Source organism: Coturnix japonica, unplaced genomic scaffold (genome assembly GCF_054131305.1).
Source record: "Coturnix japonica strain WE unplaced genomic scaffold, WE-NBRP24 Scf072, whole genome shotgun sequence".
Classification (NCBI taxonomy): Eukaryota; Metazoa; Chordata; class Aves; order Galliformes; family Phasianidae; genus Coturnix; species Coturnix japonica.
This window is the reverse complement of record NW_028188975.1, coordinates 483,612-504,236: the sequence shown is the minus strand read 5'-3', so window position 1 is coordinate 504,236 and position 20,625 is coordinate 483,612. Positions and strand designations below refer to the sequence as shown.

The 20,625-nt window shown below is 57.7% G+C and overlaps 2 protein-coding genes and 1 pseudogene across 4 annotated transcripts in view; 1 reads left to right on the top strand and 2 right to left on the bottom strand.

Moving 5' to 3' along the window:
* Nucleotides 1-369, top strand: part of LOC146751598 (GPI-anchor transamidase component GPAA1-like) — a 38,388-nt gene extending 38,019 nt beyond the window's left edge. Inside the window, exon 8 of the mRNA XM_085533976.1 lies at nt 298-369. Within this exon, the coding sequence (XP_085390102.1) occupies nt 298-369 (72 nt within the window). The remainder of the gene's footprint in view (nt 1-297) is intronic.
* Nucleotides 370-4,048: 3,679 nt separating this feature from the next.
* The window catches only part of LOC107307491 (GPI-anchor transamidase component GPAA1), a 34,072-nt gene continuing 17,495 nt past the window's right edge, over nt 4,049-20,625 (bottom strand). Inside the window, exons 4-7 of one of the 3 annotated variants that reach the window (XM_085533966.1) lie at nt 20,462-20,573; nt 13,817-13,964; nt 9,584-9,685; nt 4,049-4,293 (exon numbers count right to left, since the gene is read on the bottom strand). In XM_085533966.1, coding sequence (XP_085390092.1) covers nt 4,064-4,293; nt 9,584-9,685; nt 13,817-13,964; nt 20,462-20,573 — 592 coding nt within the window. In that variant the 3' untranslated portion in view covers nt 4,049-4,063. Of the gene's footprint in view, nt 4,294-4,669; nt 4,997-5,689; nt 6,027-9,583; nt 9,686-13,816; nt 13,965-20,461; nt 20,574-20,625 lie in introns of those variants that run through there. The other 2 variants (XM_085533969.1, XM_085533967.1) reach the window with 2 other exon arrangements.
* On the bottom strand, nt 6,035-9,319 carry LOC146751597 (uncharacterized; annotated as a pseudogene).

Sequence of the window (20,625 nt, the reverse complement as noted above, 5' to 3'; positions counted from 1 at the left end):
GGTCACAAGGATACAGAATGGTTGGGTTGGAAGGGTCCTTGGTGCTTATAGAGACATGGGATGGGTTGGGAGGGTCCTGGAAGGTCACATGAGAATGAGATGGTTGGGTTGGATGGGTCTTGAAAGGGCATAAAGAGATGGAATGGGTTGGGAGGGTCCTGGAAGGTCAAAGAAGCACAAGGTGGTTGGGTTGGGAGGGTCCTTGGAGCTCATAAAGACATGGAATGGGTTGGAAGGGTCCTGGAAGGTCAAAGTGTGCTGGGATGCATGGGTTCAGAGGGTCATGAATGGTCACAGAGACATGGAATGGGTTGGGAGGGTCCTGGAAGGTCAAAGGAGCACGAGATGGTTGGGTTGGATGGGTCTTGACTGGGCATTGAGACATTGAATGGGTTGGATGGGTCCTGGAAGGTCAAAGTGTGCTGGGATGGATGGGTTCAGAGGGTCATGAATGGGCACAGAGACATGGAATGGGTTGGGAGGGTCCTGGAAGGTCACAGGGACATGGAATGGGTTGGAAGGGTCCTGGAAGGTCACATGAGAATGAGATGGTTGGGTTGGATGGGTCTTGACTGGGCATTGAGACATGGAATGGGTTGGATGGGTCCTTGGAGCTCATAAAGACATGGGATGGGTTGGAAGGGTCCTGGAAGGTCAAAGTGTGATGGGATGGATGGGTTCAGAGGGTCATGAATGGTCACAGAGACATGGAATGGGTTGGGAGGGTCCTGGAAGGTCAAAGAAGCACAAGGTGGTTGGGTTGGGAAGGTGTTGAAAGAGCATAAAGAGATTGAATGGGTTGGAAGGGTCCTGGAAGGTCAAAGTGTGCTGGGATGGATGGGTTGGATGGGTATTGAAAGGATATGGAGACATGGAATGGGTTGGGAGGGTCCTGGAAGGTCACAGGGACATGGAATGGTTGGGTTGGATGGATCCTTGGTGCTTATAGAGACATGGAATGGGCTGGGAGGGTCCTGGAAGGTCACAGACAGACAGACCCACGATGCACACATGACACGCACCCCTGACAGACCCATGACACACACGACACACACCCATGACACACCCATGACAGAGCCATGATGCACACACGACCACATGTATGACCGACCCATGATGCACACGTGACACATCCACAACACACACATGACAGACCCACAATGCACATGTGACACACACGTGACAGACCCATGACACACACGTGACACACACACGACAGACCCATGACACACGTGACACACACACATCCATGACAATGCCATGATGCACACGTGACACGCTCCCATGACACACACGTGACACACACCAATGACACACATGGCAGACCCACGATGCACATGAGACACACACGTGACACACATGTGACACACACATGACAGACACACGTGACACACATGTGACACACACCCATGACAGACCCATGACATACACATGACACACACACATGACAGACCCATGATGTACACGTGACACACACCCATGATACGCACATGACAAACCCATGACACACGACTCACTGATGACTCACATGTGACACACACGTGACAGACCCATGACACACACACGACAGACCCATGACACACGTGACACACACACATCCATGACAATGCCATGATGCACACGTGACACACTCCCATGACACACACGTGACACACACCAATGACACACACATGGCAGACCCACGATGCACATGAGACACACACGTGACACACACATGACAGACACACGTGACACACATGTGACACACACACATGACAGACCCATGACATACACATGACACACACACATCCATGACAAACCCATGACGTACACGTGACACACACCCATGATACGCACATGACAAGCCCATGACACACGACTCACTGATGACTCATATGTGACACACACATGACAGACCCATGACACACCCATGACACATACATGACACACATGTGACACACACCCATGACACACACATGACAGACCCATGACAAACACCCATGACACACACGTGACACACCCATGACTGATCCATTACACACACGTGACACACACACATCCATGACAGACCCATGACACACCCACAACACACACGTGACAGACCCATGACGCAGACGTGATGCACACATGACAGACCCATGATATGCACGTGACACACACATGACAGACCCATGATATACACGTGACGCACACATGACAGACCCATGACACACACGCAATTCACACCCATGACACACCACAGACCCATGTCACACACATGACAGACCCATGGTGCACACATGACACACACACACATGACAGACCCATGATGACTGTGATACACACCCATGACACACCCATGACACACACACAACATACCCATGACACACGTGACACACACACGACACACCCATCACATACACATGACACACACGTGACACAAACAAACCCATGACACACACATGACACACACACAACAGACCCATGATGCACATGTGACGCACACATGACAGACCCATGATGTACACACATGCAATTCACACCCATGACACCCATGACAGACCCATGACACACCCGTGACAGACCCATGACACACATGTGACTCACACCCATGATGCACACGACAGACCCATGACAAACACCCATGACACACACGTGACACACCCATGACACACATGACAGACCCAGGACACACACATGACACACATGACAGACCCAGGATACACTCAGGACAGAACCATGACACACATGACAGACACATGACCGACCCAGGACACACACATGACACACACATGACACACACACAACAGACCCATGATGCACATAGGACACACGCGACAGACCCGTGATGTACATGTGACGCACACATGACAGACCCATGACACACACGCAATTCACACCCATGACACCATGACAGACCCATGACACACCCGTGACAGACCCATGACACACCCGTGACAGACCCATGACACACATGTGACTCACACCCATGATACACACATGACAGACCCATGCCAAACACCCATGACACACACGTGACACACCCATGACTGATCCATTACACACACGTGACACACACACATCCATGACAGACCCATGACACACCCACAACACACACATGACAGACCCATGACGCAGACGTGATGCACACATGACAGACCCATGATATACACGTGACGCACACATGACAGACCCATGACACACACGCAATTCACACCCATGACACACCACAGACCCATGTCACACACATGACAGACCCATGGTGCACACATGACACACACACACATGACAGACCCATGATGACTGTGATACACACCCATGACACACCCGTGACACACCCGTGACACACACACGACACACCCATGACACACATGTGACACACACACGACACACCCATCACACACACATGACACACACGTGACACACACAACAAACCCATGACACACACATGACACACACACAACAGACCCATGATGCACACAGGACACACGCAACAGACCCATGATGTACATGTGACGCACACATGACAGACCCATGATGTACACACACGCAATTCACACCCATGACACCCATGACAGACCCATGACACACCCGTGACAGACCCATGACACACATGTGACTCACACCCATGATGCACACGACAGACCCATGACAAACACCCATGACACACACGTGACATACCCATGACACACATGACAGACCCAGGACACACACATGACACACATGACAGACCCAGGACACACTCAGGACAGACCCATGACACACACATGACATACCCATGACTGACCCATGACACACACATGACTGACCCATGACACACACATGACAGACCAGGACACACCCATGACCAACCCATGACACACACATGACAGACCCAGGACACACTCAGGACAGACCCATGACGCACACGTCACACACACACGACAGACCCATGACATACATATAATACACACACATGACAGACCCATGACACAGACAACACGCACCCATGACACACACGTGACACACACCCATGACACACACGTGACACATACCCATGACACACACAACATACCCATGACACACACCCATGACAGCACACCCATATCACACCCCCGAGGTCCCCCTACACGCACATCACACGCGTGTTGCGTCGCACCTTGCCCTGTATGGTGCAGAGCAGCCCGGCCTTCTGACAACACGCGTGGAACAGGTTGAGCAGGTCCATGTTGGGCAGCTGCCCGTTCAGCCCCTCCATGGCCACGTCCACGCTGGTCACCACGTCACTGCTCAGCTCCAGCGACACCGCGGCCTGGATCGCACCCGCACGGCCCATCGAGCCCGACCACTGCGTGCCTGCGGGACATAGCATGACATGGCATGACATGACATGACATGGCGTGGTGTAACATGACACTGGTCACCACGTCACTGCTCAGTTCCAGGGATACCACGACCTGGATCGCACCCGCGCGGCCCATTGAGCCTGACCACTGTGTGCCTGCGGGACATGATATGACATGGCGTGACATAGCATGACATGGCGTGACATAGCATGACATGGCGTGACATGGTATGACATGGCGTGGTGTAACATGACGCTGGTCACCACTTCGCTGCTCAGCTCCAGGGATACCACGGCCTGGACCGACCCCACGCGGCCCATCGAGCCCGACCACTGTGTGCCTGCGGGACATGACATGACATGGCATGACATGGCGTGATGTGGCATGACATGGAGTGATGTGACGTGGTGTGACATGACATGGCGTGACATGGCATGACATGATGTGGTGTAACATGACGCTGGTCACCACTTTGCTGCTCAGCTCCAGCGACACCGTGGCCTGGATTGCCCCTGCACGGCCCATCGAGCCCAACCACTGTGTGCCTGCGGGACATGGCATGACATGGCGTGACATGGCGTGACGTGACATGGTGTGACATGGTGTGACATGACGTGGTGTGACACGACGCTGGTCACCACGTCACTGCTCAGCTCTAACGACACCGTGGCCTGGATCGACCCCGCGGCCCATCGAGCCCGACCACTGTGTGCCTGTGGGACTTGACATGACATGGCGTGATGTGGCATGACATGGCGTGACATGGTGTGATGTGGCGTGGTGTAACATGACGCTGGTCACCACTTCGCTGCTCAGTTCCAGGGATACCGTGGCCTGGATCGACCCCATGCGGCCCATCGAGCCCAACCACTGTGTGCCTACATGACATGACATGACATGGCGTGACATGGCGTGACATGGCGTGGTGTAACATGATGCTGGTCACCACTTTGCTGCTCAGTTCCAGGGATACCATGGCCTGGATCGACCCCACGCGGCCCATCAAGCCCAACCACTGTGTGCCTACATGACATGACATGACATGGCGTGACATGGCGTGATGTGGCATGACATGGAGTGATGTGACATGGTGTGACATGACATGGCGTGACATGGCATGACATGACGTGGTGTAACATGATGCTGGTCACCACGTCGCTGCTCAGCTCCAGCGACACCGCGGCCTGGATCGACCCCATGCGGCCCATTGAGACCGACAACTGTGTGCCTGCGGAACATAGCATGACATGGCGTGACATGACATGACATGGCGTGACATGGTGTGACATGACGCTGGTCACCACGTCACTGTTCAGCTCTAACGACACCGCGGCCTGGATTGCTCCTGCACGGCCCATCGAGCCCGACCACTGTGTGCCTGCGGGACCTGACATGACATGACATGACGTGACATGGTGTGACTTGGCATGACGTGACGTGCTGTAACATGATGCTGGTCACCACGTCACTGCTCAGCTCCAGCGACACCACGGCCTCGCGCGGCCCATTGAGCCCAACCACTGTGTGCCTATGGGACATGATATGACATGGCATGACATGGCGTGACATGGCGTGATGTGGCATAACATGGAGTGATGTGACGTGGTGTGGCATGACATGGCGTGACATGGCATGACATGACGTGGTGTAACATGAAGCTGGTCACCACTTTGCTGCTCAGTTCCAGTGACACCGTGGCCTGGATCGACCCCATGCGGCCCATTGAGCCCGACCACTGTGTGCCTGCGGGACATGGCATGACATGGCGTGACATGGAGTGATGTGACGTGGCGTGACTTGGCATGATATGACGCGCTGTAACATGAAGCTGGTCACCACGTCGCTGCTCAGCTCATGGTGTGAGGTGATGTGAGGTGGTGTAGCGTGGTATGACATGGCATGACATGACATGATGTGATGTGACATGGCGTGACGTGGCGTGATGTGACACGATGTGACATGGCGTGACATGGCATGACATTACATGGCGTGACATGACATGGTGTGACATGGCATGACACGGTGTGATGTGGCATGACATGGCATGACATGACATGGTGTGGCATGGCGTGATGTGATGTGCCATGACATGGCATGACGTGGTGTGACATGGTGTGACGTGGTGTGCCATGACATGGCTTGACATGGCGTGATGTGACGTGGTATGACATGTCATGACGTGGCGTGACATGACGTGACATGGTGTGATGTGGTGTGATGTGACACCATGTGACGTAGCGTGACATGGTGTGATGTGGTGTGATGTGACATGACGGGATGTGGGGCGGCATAACATGCTGTGATGTGACATGGTATGACATGGCGTGATGTGGCATGACATGGTGTGACGTGGCGTGACGTGTGACATGGTGTGACGTGACGTGACATGGAATGACATGGCATGACATGGCATGATGTGACGTGCTGTGATGTGTGACATGGTGTGATGTGGCATGACGTGACGTGGTGTGAAATGGCGTGACATGGCATGACGTGGCATGATGTGACATGCTGTGATGTGTGATGTGTGACATGGTGTGACATGACATGACGTGATGTGGTGTGACATGGCGTGACGTGGCATGACGTGGCATGATGTGACATGCTGTGATGTGTGATGTGTGACATGGTGTGACATGACATGACGTGATGTGGTGTGACATGGCGTGACGTGGCATGACGTGGCATGATGTGACATGCTGTGATGTGTGATGTGTGACATGGTGTGACATGACATGACGTGATGTGGTGTGGTGTGACATGGCGTGACGTGGAGTGACATGGCATGACGTGACATGGCATGACGTGACATGGCATGATGTGACATGGTGTGACGTGGCATGGTGTGACATGGCATGACGTGGCATGGTGCGATGTGGTGTGACATGGTGTGACATGGCATGACGTGACATGGTGTGACGTGGCATGGTGTGACATGGCGTGACTTGGCATGGTGTGTCATGGCGTGACATGGCGTGACTTGGCATGGTGTGACATGGCATGACGTGGCATGGTGTGACATGGCATGATGTGGCATGGTGTGACATGGCATGACGTGACATGGTGTGACATGGCATGACGTGGCATGGTGTGACATGGCATGACGTGACATGGTGTGACGTGGCATGGTGTGACATGGTGTGACGTGGCATGGTGTGTCATGGCGTGACATGGCATGACATTACATGGTGTGACATGGCGTGATGCAACATAGTGTGACACGGCGTGATGTGACGTAACATGGCGTGACATGACATGACGTGACGTGGTGTGACATGGCGTGACGTGGAGTGACATGGCATGACGTGACATGGTGTGGCATGGCGTGATGTGATGTGCCATGACATGGCATGACGTGGTGTGACATGTCGTGACCTGGTGTGCCATGACATGGCTTGACATGGCGTGATGTGACATGGCGTGACGTGGTGTGCCATGACGTGACATGGTGTGACATGGTGTGAAGTGGTATGACGTGGTATGACATGACGTCACATGGCATGGTGTGACGTGGCATGACATGGAGTGACATGGCATGACATGATGTGGTGTGACATGGCATGATGTGGCATGATGTGACCTGGCGTGATGTGGCTTGACATTGGCATGACATGACGTGACATGGCGTGACATGGTGTGACGTGACACCATGTGACGTAGCGTGACATGGTGTGACGTGGTGGAACGTGGCATGATGTGATGAGACAGCATGATGAGGCATGATGTGGCATGGTGTAATGTGGTGTGACATGACGTGACGTGGCGTGACATGGCATGATGTGTTATGACATGGCATGATGTGACATAGCATGACATGGTGTGACATGGCATGATGTGGTGTGATGTGACATGGCATGACATGATGTGGTGTGACATGGCATGATGTGGCATGGTGTAACATGACATGGCGTGACACAGCATGACGTGACATGATGTGGGGTGATGTGGCATGACATGGTGTGACATGGTGCAACATGGCATGACATGGCATGATGTGGCATGATGTGGTGTGACATGATGTGAGGTGATGTGGTGTGACATTGGCATGATGTGGTGTGACATGGCATGACATGGCATGACATGGCGTGCTGTGGTGTGACGTGCTGGGTCATGACGTATTGTGACATGGCGTGACGTGGTATGACGTCATGACGTGGTGTGACATGGTGTGACATGGTGTGAAGTGGTGTGACATGGCATGACATAGCATGACATGATGTGGTGTAACATTGGCATGACGTGGCGTGACACAGCGTGACGTGGTGTGACGTGACATGATGGGATGTGGGGCGGCATAACATGCTGTGATGTGACATGGCGTGGCATGGCGTGATGTGGCGTGATGTGGCATGACAGGGTGTGACATGGCATGATGTGGCATGTAACATGGCATGACATGGTGTGACGTGACGTGACGTGTGACATGGTATGACATGGCATGATGTGGCATGTAACATGGCATGACATGGTGTGATGTGGCGTGACGTGTGACATGGTGTGACATGACGAGACATGGAATGACATGGCATGACATGGCATGATGTGACGTGCTGTGATGTGTGACATGGTGTGATGTGGCATGACGTGACGTGGTGTGACATGGCGTGACATGGCATGATGTGGCATGATGTGACATGCTGTGATGTGTGATGTGTGACATGGTGTGACATGACATGACGTGATGTGGTGTGACATGGCGTGACGTGGAGTGACATGGCATGACGTGACATGGCATGACGTGGCATGATGTGACATGCTGTGATGTGTGATGTGTGACATGATGTGACGTGGCATGACGTGACGTGGTGTGACATGGCGTGACGTGGCATGACGTGGCATGATGTGACATGCTGTGATGTGTGATATGGTGTGACATGACATGACGTGATGTGGTGTGGTGTGACATGCTGTGATGTGTGATGTGTGATGTGGTGTGACATGACATGACGTGATGTGGAGTGATGTGACATGGTGTGACATGGCATGACGTGACATGGCATGATGTGACATGGTGTGACGTGGCATGGTGTCCCCATATCCCCCCACTGTCCCCATGTCCCCAATGCCCCCCATGTCCCCATATCCCCCCATTGTCCCCCCACCCCCCATTGCCCCCCATGTCCCCACATCCCCCCATTATCCCCCCATTGCCCCCACTGTCCCCACGTCCCCAATGCCCCCCATGTCCCCACATCCCCCCATTATCCCCCCATTGCCCCCACTGTCCCCACGTCCCCAATGCCCCCCATGTCCCCACATCCCCCATTGTCCCCCCACCCCCCATTGCCCCCCATGCTGACCGGATCGGTTGCTGTCGTGGTATCCCTCCAGCCAGGCCTCCATGCCCAGCAGGTCGTGTTCCGTCACCAGGAAGATCAGATCCTTGGCCCAGTAGATCTGCTCTGGGGGGGACAGAAGGGGACAATGGGGGGCATGGGGTGACATAGGGCACATTGGGGGCATGGGGACAATGGGGGGCATGGGGACACTGGGGGACATTGGGGGTATGGGGGCATTGGGGGCATGGGGGACATTGGGGGGCATTGGGAGGCACTGGGGGGTATGGGGGGTATGGGGGGCATGGGGGGACATGGGGGGGCATTGGGGACATGGGGGACATGGGGGGCATTGGGGGCATGGGATGTGTGGGGGGGCATTGGGGACATGGGGGACATGGGGACACTGGGGGGACATTGAGGGACATTGGGGGGCATGGGGACAACAGGGGGCATGGGGTGACATAGGGCGCATTGGGGGCATGGGGACAACGGGGGGCATGGGGACACTGGGGGGCATGGGGGGCATGGGGACAACAGGGGGCATGGGGTGACATAGGGGACATTGGGGGCATGGGGACAATGGGGGGCATGGGGGACACTGGGGGACATTGGGGGTATGGGGGCATTGGGGGCATGGGGGACATTGGGGGGCATGGGGTGACATAGGGGGTCATTGGGACCCATTGTGGCCATTAGGGTCATTAGGGTCCATTGGGGTCAATGGATCCATTGGGGTCCATAGGGGCCCATAGGGGTCTATAGGGGCCCATTGGTGTCATTGCGGCCCATAGGGGTCTATAGGGGTCATTAGGGTCATTGTGACCATTAGGGTCGTTGGGGTCCATTGGGGTCAATGGGGCCATAGGGGCCCACAGGGGTCTATAGGGGCCCATTGGTGTCATTGGGGCCCATAGGGGTCTATAGGGGACTACAGGGGTCCATTGGGGTCTATTAGGGTCATTGTGGCCATTGGGGTCAATGGGGCCATAGGGGCCCATAGGGGTCTATAGGGGCCCGTTGGTGTCATTGGGGCCCATAGGGGTCTATAAGGGACTATAGGGGTCCATTAGGGTCGTTGGGGTCCATTGGGGTCAATGGGGCGACTGGGGGCCATAGGGGGTCATTGTGGCCATTGGGGTCAATGGGACCATAGGGGTCCATAGGATCATTGGGACCCATTGTGGCCATTGGGGTCATCGGAGTCCATTGGGGTCAATGGGTCCATTGGTGTCATTGGGGCCCATAGGGGCCTATAGGGGACCATTGGGGTCCATTAGGGTCATTTGGGGTCCATTGGTGTCAGTGTGGTCTATAGGGGTCCATAGGGGCCCATTGTAGCCATTGGGGTCCAATGGGGTCTATAGGGGTCCATAGGGGCCCATAGGGGTCCATAGGGGTCTATAAGGGTCTATAGATGTCTATAGGGTTCCATAGGGGTCTATAGAGGTCTATAGGGTCCATAGGGTTCCATAGGGATCCATAGAGGTCTATAGGGATCTATAGGGGTCCATAGGGGACCACTGTAGCCATTGTGGTCTATAGGGGTCTATAGGGGCCCATTGTGTCCATAGGAAACCATAGGGGCCCATTGGGTTCATAGGGGCCCATTGTAGCCATTGGGGTCCATAGAGATCAATGGGGCCCATAGGGGTCTATAGGGATCATTATGGTCATTGTGGCCATTAGGGTCAATGGGGCCATTGGGGTCAATGGGGTCATTGGGGCCCATTGTGGCCATTGGGGTCAATGAGGGCACTGTGGCCATTAGGGTCAATGGGGCGACTGGGGGCCATAGGGGGTCATTGTGGCCATTGGGGTCAATGGGGCCATGGGGGTCCATAGGATCATTGGGACCCATTGTGGCCATTGGGATCAATGGGTCCATTGGTGTCACTGGGGCCCATAGGGGTCTATAGGGGACCATAGGGGTCCATTGTGGCCATTGGAGTCCATTAGGGTCACTGGGATCCATTGGTGTCAATGTGGTCTATAGGGGTCCACAGGGGTCCATTGGGGTACATAGGGGTCTATTGGGGTCCATAGGGGTCTATAGGGGTCCATAGGGGTCTATAGGGGTCCATAGAGGTCTATAAGGGTCTATAGGGGCCCATTGTGTCCATTTGGGGTCATTGGGGTCAATGGGTCCATTGGGGCCCATTGGTGTCACTGGGTCCATAGGGTTCCATAGGGGTCTATAGGGGTCCATAGGGTTCCATAGGGATCTATAGGGGTCCATAGGGGTCCATAGGGTCATTAGGGTCATTGTGGCCATTAGGGTCATTGGGGTCCATTGGGGTCAGTGGGTCCATTGGGGTCAGTGGGTCCATTGGGGTCCATAGGGGTCCATAGGGGCCCATTGGGGTCAATGGGGCCCATTGGGGTCCATAGGGTCATTAGGGTCATTGTGGCCATTAGGGTCATTGGGGTCGATTGGGGTCAGTGGGTCCATTGGGGTCCATAGGGGCCCATAGGGGTCTACAGGGGCCCATTGGTATCATTGGGGCCCACAGGGGTCTATAGGGGTCATTAGGGTCATTGGGATCCATTGGGGTCAATGGGGCCATAGGGGTCCATAGGGTTATTGGGACCCATTGTGGCCATAGGGATCTATAGGGGTCTATAGGGGTCCATAGTGAACCATAGGGACCCATTGTGTCTATAGGGAACCATAGGGGCCTGTTGTGGCCATAGGGGTCTATAGGGGTCATTAGGGTCATTGTGGCCATTAGGGTCATTGGGGTCCATAGGGGTCTATAGGGGTCAATGGGGCCATAGGGGTCTATTGGGGTCCATAGGGGTCTATTGGGGTCCATAGGGGTCTATAGGGTTCCGTAGGGGTCCATAGGGGTCCATAGGGGTCTATAGGGGTCCATAGGGGTCCATAGGGGTTTATAGGGGTCTATAGGGGTCCATAGGGTTCCATAGAGGTCTATAGGGGTCTATAGGGGTCCATAGGGGTCTATAGGGGTCCATAGGGGTTTATAGGGGTCTATAGGGGTTCATAGGGTTCCATAGGGGTCTATAGGGGTCCATAGGGTTCCATAGGGGTCTATAGGGGTCTATAGGGGTCCATAGGGTTCCATAGGGTTCCATAGGGGTCCATAGGGTTCCATAGGGGTTTATAGGGGTGTATAGGGGTCCATAGGGTTCCATAGGGATCTATAGGGGTCTATAGGGGTCCATAGGGCTCTATAGGGGTCTATAGGGGTTCATAGGGTTCCATAGGGGTCTATAGGGTTCCATAGGGGTCTATAGGGGTCCATAGGGTTCCATAGAGGTCTATAGGGGTCTATAGGGGTCCATAGGGGTCTATAGGGGTCCGTTTATAGGGGTCTATAGGGGTTCATAGGGTTCCATAGGGGTCTATAGGGGTCTATAGGGGTCCATAGGGTTCCATAGGGGTCTATAGGGGTCTATAGGGGTCCATAGGGTTCCATAGGGGTCTATAGGGGTCTATAGGGTTCCATAGGGGTCTATAGGGGTCCACAGGGTTCCATAGGGGTCCATAGGGGTCTATAGGGGTCCATAGGGTTCCATAGGGTTCCATAGGGGTCTATAGGGGTCCACAGGGTTCCATAGGGGTCTATAGGGGTCCATAGGGTTCTATAGGGTTCCATAGGGGTCCATAGGGTTCCATAGGGGTTTATAGGGGTGTATAGGGGTCCATAGGGTTCCATAGGGATCTATAGGGGTCTATAGGGGTCCATAGGGTTCCATAGGGTTCCATAGGGGTCTATAGGGGTCCATAGGGGTTTATAGGGGTCTATAGGGGTCCATAGGGTTCCATAGGGGTCTATAGGGGTCCATAGGGTTCCATAGGGATCTATAGGGGTCCATAGGGGTCCATAGGGTCATTAGGGTCATTGTGGCCATTAGGGTCATTGGGGTCCATTGGGGTCAGTGGGTCCATTGGGATCAGTGGGTCCATTGGGGTCCATAGGGGTCCATAGGGGTTTATAGGGGTCTATAGGGGTTCATAGGGTTCCATAGGGGTCTATAGGGGTCTATAGGGGTCTATAGGGTTCCATAGGGGTCTATAGGGGTCTATAGGGGTCCATAGGCGTCTATAGGGGTCTATAGGGGTCCATAGGGTTCCATAGGGGTCTATAGGGGTCTATAGGGGTCCATTGTGGCCATAGGGGTCCATAGGGTTCCATAGGGGTCTATAGGGGTCCATAGGGTTCCATAGGGATCCATAGGGGTCTATAGGGGTCTATAGGGGCCCATAGGGGTGGGTTCCATATGGGGTCTCACCTCTGAAATAAGCAGCCAGTGCCAGCAGCAGCCCCACGGCGTGGCTGTTGTGGGGCGGGGGGGAGCAGGGGGCGCTCAGCACCAGCGCCTCCGTGCGGGCGGCACGTGGGGCACGAAGGATCCCATAGACATTGGTACCACGGACAGCCTGCGGGGACGGGGTTATGGGGCTGACCCATAGGTGGATCACTGTGATCCATAGTGACCCATAGGTGGATCACTGCGACCCATAGATGGATCACTGCGACCCATAGATGGATCACTGCGACCCATACTGCCCCATAGATGGATCACTGCGACCCATAGTGACCCATAGATGGATCACTGCGACCCATAGTGACCCATACTGCCCCATAGATGGATCACTGCGACCCATAGATGGATCACTGCGACCCATAGTGGCCCATACTGCCCCATAGATGGATCACTGCAACCCATAGATGGATCACTGCGACCCATAGTGACCCATAGATGGATCACTGCGACCCATAGTGACCCATAGATGGATCACTGCGACCCATAGTGACCCATACTGCCCCATAGATGGATCACTGTGACCCATAGATGGATCACTGCGACCCATAGTGACCCATACTGCCCCATAGATGGATCACTGCGACCCATAGATGGATCATAGCGACCCATAGTGACCCATACTGCCCCATAGATGGATCACTGCGACCCATAGATGGATCACTGCGACCCATAGTGACCCATAGATGGATCACTGCAACCCATAGTGACCCATAGATGGATCACTGCGACCCATAGTGACCCATAGGTGGATCACTGTGACCCATAGTGACCCATACTGCCCCATAGATGGATCACTGCGACCCATAGATGGATCACTGCGACCCATAGATGGATCACTGCGACCCATAGTGACCCATACTGCCCCATAGATGGATCACTGCGACCCATAGATGGATCACTGTGACCCATAGTGACCCATACTGCCCCATAGATGGATCACTGCGACCCATAGATGGATCACTGCGACCCATAGTGACCCATACTGCCCCATAGATGGATCACTGCGACCCATAGTGACCCATACTGCCCCATAGATGGATCACTGTGCCCCATAGTGACCCACAGCTGCCCCATAGATGGTTCACTGCGACCCATAGAGACCCACAGCTGCCCCACAGATGGTTCGCTGCGACCCACAGAGACCCACGGCTGCCCCATAGATAGATCACTGTGACCCATAGTGACCCACGGCTGCCCCAGATGGCTCACTGAGACCCACAGAGACCCGCGGCTGCCCCATAGATGGCTCACTGTGACCCATAGTGACCCACGGCTGCTCCATAGATGGCTCACTGAGACCCACAGAGACCCACGGCTGCCCCATAGATAGATCACTGCGACCCACAGAGACCTGCAGCTGCCCCATAGATGGCTCACTGTGACCCATAGCGACCCACGGCTGCTCCATAGATGGCTTACTGTGCCCCATAGTGACCCACAGCTGCCCCATAGTGCCCCATAGCGACCCACAGCTGCCCCATAGTGCCCCATAGCGACCCACAGCTGCCCCATAGTGCCCCATAGTGATCCATTGCTGCCCCATAGATAGCCCATAGTGCCCCCCATCCCCCCTCCATAGCTGCCCCCCTCACCCCATAGCCCTTCCTCCCCCCCACCCCATAGCTGCCCCCCACCCCATAGCTGCCCCCCACCCCATAGCTGCCCCCCCACCCCATAGCTGTGCCCCCCCCATCCCCACCCCGGTTTCTCTCCACCCACCCCATAACCCCTCCTCTCCCCATTCCCACTGCCCCATCCCCACCCCATAGCACTTCCTCCACCCATAGCTGCCCCCCCCCATAGCTGTGCCCCCCCATCCCCACCCCATAGCCCTCCCTCCCCCCCCATAGCTGCCCCCCCCACCCCATAGCACTCCCCCCCCATAGCACTTCCTCCCCCATCCCCACCCCATAGCCCTTCGCCCCACCCCATAGCTGCCCCCCATAGCCCCCCCTCCCCACCCCATAGCTGCCCCCCATCCCCACCCCATAGCTGTGCCCCCCATCCCCCCCCCATAGCTGCCCCCCATTTTCCCCCATAGCTGCCCCCCATCCCCCCCCATAGCTGCCCCCCATTTTCCCCCAAAGCTGCCCCCATCCCCACCCCATAGCCCATCCTCCCACCCCATAGCTGCCCCCCCCATAGCGCTCCCTCCCCATCCCCCCCAAAACACTTCCCCCCCCATCCAAACCCCATAGCCCTTCCCCCCACCCCATAGCTGCCCCCCATAGCCCCCACAGCCCCCCATTCCCACCCCATATCTCCCCCCACATCTGCCCCACATCTCACGTATCTCTCCCTGCTCTCATCGGGGAAGGGCAGGTTCCTGCCCCACATCCCCCCCCATGGCTGCCCCCTCCACCCCATAGCCCTTCCTCCCCCCCATAGCTGCCCCCCATTCCCCCCATAGTTGCCGACCCCATCCCCACCCCATAACCCCTCCTCCCCCCCATTCCCACTGCCCCATCCCCACCCCATAGCCCTCCCTCCCCCCCCATAGCTGCCCCCCCCACCCCATAGCACTCCCCCCCATAGCACTTCCCCCCCCATCCCCACCCCATAGCCCTTCGCCCCACCCCATAGCTGCCCCCCATAGCCCCCACAGTCCCCCATTCCCACCCCATAGCTGCCCCCCATAGCCCCCCCTCCCCACCACATAGCTGCCCCCCATCCCCACCCCATAGCTGTGCCCCCCATAGCCCCCCATAGCTGCCCCCCATTTTCCCCCAAAGCTGACCCCCCATCCCCACCCCATAGCTGTGCCCCCCATCCCCCCCCATAGCTGCCCCCCATTTCCCCCCAAAGCTGACCCCCCATCCCCACCCCATAGCCCATCCTCCCACCCCATAGCTGCCCCCCCAACCCCATAGCGCTCCCCCCCATCTCCCCCCATAGCACTTCCCCCCCCATCCCCACCTCATAGCCCATCCCCCCACCCCATAGCTGCCCCCCATAGCCCCCATAGCCCCCCATTCCCACCCCATAGCTGCCCCCCATAGCCCCCCATTCCCACCCCATATCTCCCCCCATATCTGCCCCATATCTCACTTATCTCTCCCTGCTCTCATCGGGAAAGGGCAGGTTCCTGCCCCACATCCCCCCCCATAGCTGCCCCTATTCCCACCCCATAGCCCTCCCTCCCCCCCCATAGCTGCCCCCCCCAACCCATAGCACTCACCCCCCCATAGCACTTCCCCCCCCATCCCCACCCCATAGCCCTTCGCCCCACCCCATAGCTGCCCCCCATAGCCCCCCATTCCCACCCCATAGCTGCCCCCCATCCCCACCCCATAGCTGTGCCCCCCCCCCACACCCCATATCTGCCCCACATCCCCCCCATAGCTGCCCCCATCCCCACCCCATAGCCCATCCTCCCACCCCATAGCTGCCTCCCCACCCCATAGCGCTCCCTCCCCATCCAAACCCCATAGCACTTCCCCCCCCATCCAAACCCCATAACCCTTCCCCCCACCCCATAGCTGCCCCCCATAGCCCCCACAGCCCCCCATCCCCACCCCATTGCTGTGCCCCCCATCCCCCCCCATAGCTTCCCCCCATTTTCCCCCAAAGCTGACCCCCCATCTCCACCCCATAGCCCTTCCTCCCACCCCATAGCTGCCCCCCCCATAGCGCTCCCTCCCCATCCCCCCCAAAACACTTCCCCCCCATCCAAACCCCATAACCCTTCCCCCCACCCCATAGCTGCCCCCCATAGCCCCCACAGCCCCCCATTCCCACCCCATAGCTGCCCCCCATAGCCCCCCATTCCCACCCCATAGCTGTGCCCCCCATCCCCCCCATAGCTGCCCCCCATTTTCCCCCAAAGCTGACCCCCCATCCCCACCCCATAGCCCATCCTCCCACCCCATAGCTGCCCCCCCAACCCCATAGCACTCCCCCCCATCTCCCCCCATAGCACTTCCCCCCCCATCCCCACCTCATAGCCCTTCCCCCCACCCCATAGCTGCCCCCCATAGCCCCCATAGCCCCCCATTCCCACCCCATATCTCCCCCCATAGCCCCCCATTCCCACCCCATATCTCCCCCCATATCTGCCCCACATCTCACGTATCTCTCCCTGCTCTCATCGGGGAAGGGCAGGTTCCTGCCCCACATCTCCCCCCCATGGCTGCCCCCTCCACCCCATAACCCCTCCTCCCCCCCATTCCCACTGCCCCATCCCCACCCCATAGCCCTCCCTCCTCCCCCATAGCTGCCCCCCCCACCCCATAGCACTCCCCCCCCATAGCACTTCCCCCCCATCCCCACCCCATAGCCCTTCGCCCCACCCCATAGCTGCCCCCCATCCCCACCCCATAGCTGTGCCCCCCATCCCCCCCCATAGCTGCCCCCCATTTTCCCCCAAAGCTGACCCCCCATCCCCACCCCATAGCCCATCCTCCCACCCCATAGCTGCCCCCCCAACCCCATAGCGCTCCCCCCCATCTCCCCCCATAGCACTTCCCCCCCCATCCCCACCTCATAGCCCTTCCCCCCACCCCATAGCTGCCCTCCATAGCCCCCATAGCCCCCCATTCCCACCCCATAGCTGCCCCCCATAGCCCCCCATTCCCACCCCATATCTCCCCCCATAGCCCCCCATTCCCACCCCATATCTCCCCCCATATCTGCCCCACATCTCACTTATCTCTCCCTGCTCTCATCGGGAAAGGGCAGGTTCCTGCCCCACATCCCCCCCCATAGCTGTGCCCCCCACTGCCCCCATAGCTGCCCCCCATCCCCCCCCATAGCTGCCCCCCATCCCCCCCCATAGCTGCCCCCCATCCCCCCCCATAGCTGCCCCCCATTTCCCCCCATAGCTGCCCCCCCATCCCCACCCCATAGCCCTTCCTCCCCCCCCCATAGCTGCTCCCCACACCATAACTGTGCCCCCCCCACACCCCACATCTGCCCCACATCCCCCCCATAGCTGCCCCCATCCCCACCCCATAGCCCATCCTCCCACCCCATAGCTGCCCCCCCAACCCCATAGCACTCCCCCCCATCTCCCCCCATAGCACTTCCCCCCCCATCCAAACCCCATAACCCTTCCCCCCACCCCATAGCTGCCCCCCATAGCCCCCATAGCCCCCCATCCCCACCCCATAGCTGTGCCCCCCATCCCCCCCCATAGCTGCCCCCCATTTTCCCCCAAAGCTGCCCCCCCATCCCCACCCCATAGCCCATTCTCCCACCCCATAGCTGCCCCCCCAACCCCATAGCGCTCCCCCCCATCTCCCCCCATAGCACTTCCCCCCCCATCCCCACCTCATAGCCCTTCCCCCCACCCCACAGCTGCCCCCCATAGCCCCCATAGCCCCCCATTCCCACCCCATAGCTGCCCCCATAGCCCCCCATTCCCACCCCATATCTCCCCCCATATCTGCCCCACATCTCACGTATCTCTCCCTGCTCTCATCGGGGAAGGGCAGGTTCCTGCCCCACATCTCCCCCCCATGGCTGCCCCCCCCACCCCATAGCCCTTCCTCCCCCCCATAGCTGCCCCCCATTCCCCCCATAGTTGCCGACCCCATCCCCACCCCATAGCCCCTCCTCCCCCCCATTCCCACTGCCCCATCCCCACCCCATAGCCCTCCCTCCCCCCCCATAGCTGCCCCCCCCACCCCATAGCACTCCCCCCCCATAGCACTTCCCCCCCCATCCCCACCCCATAGCCCTTCACCCCACCCCATAGCTGCCCCCCATAGCCCCCCCTCCCCACCCCATAGCTGCCCCCCATTCCCACCCCCATAGCTGTGCCCCCCATCCCCCCCCCATAGCTGCCCCCCATTTTCCCCCAAAGCTGACCCCCCATCCCCACCCCATAGCCCATTCTCCCACCCCATAGCTGCCCCCCCAACCCCATAGCGCTCCCCCCCATCTCCCCCCATAGCACTTCCCCCCCCATCCCCACCTCATAGCCCTTCCTCCCACCCCATAGCTGCCCCCCATAGCCCCCCATTCCCACCCCATAGCTGCCCCCCATCCCCACCCCATAGCTGCCCCCCATTTTCCCCCAAAGCTGCCCCCCCATCCCCACCCCATAGCCCATTCTCCCACCCCATAGCTGCCCCCCCACCCCATAGCGCTCCCTCCCCATCCAAACCCCATAGCACTTCCCCCCCCATCCCCACCTCATAGCCTTTCCCCCCACCCCATAGCTGCCCCCCATAGCCCCCCATTCCCACCCCATAGCTGCCCCCCATAGCCCCCCAATCCCGCCCCATATCTCCCCCCAAAGCCCCCCAATCCCGCCCCATATCTCCCCCCATAGCCCCCCAATCCCACCCCATATCTCCCCCCATAGCCCCCCATTCCCACCCCATAGCTGCCCCCCATAGCCCCCACAGCCCCCCATTCCCACCCCATATCTCCCCCCATAGCCCCCCATTCCCACCCAATATCTCCCCCCATAGCCCCCCATTCCCACCCCATAGCTGCCCCCCATAGCCCCCCATTCCCACCCCATAGCTGCCCCCCATAGCCCCCACAGCCCCCCATTCCCACCCCATATCTCCCCCCACAGCCCCCCAATCCCACCCCATAGCTGCCCCCCACAGCCCCCCATTCCCACCCCATATCTCCCCCCACATCTGCCCCACATCTCACGTATCTCTCCCTGCTCTCATCGGGGAAGGGCAGGTTCCTGGCGAATTTCTGTGTATGAACCTCCAGGCCCAGAGCCCACATGGTGCGCTGCAACCACTGCACCGGCATCCCGCTATGGGGCAATAAGGGGGTCAGACCCACATGGACCCATAGAGACCCATAGA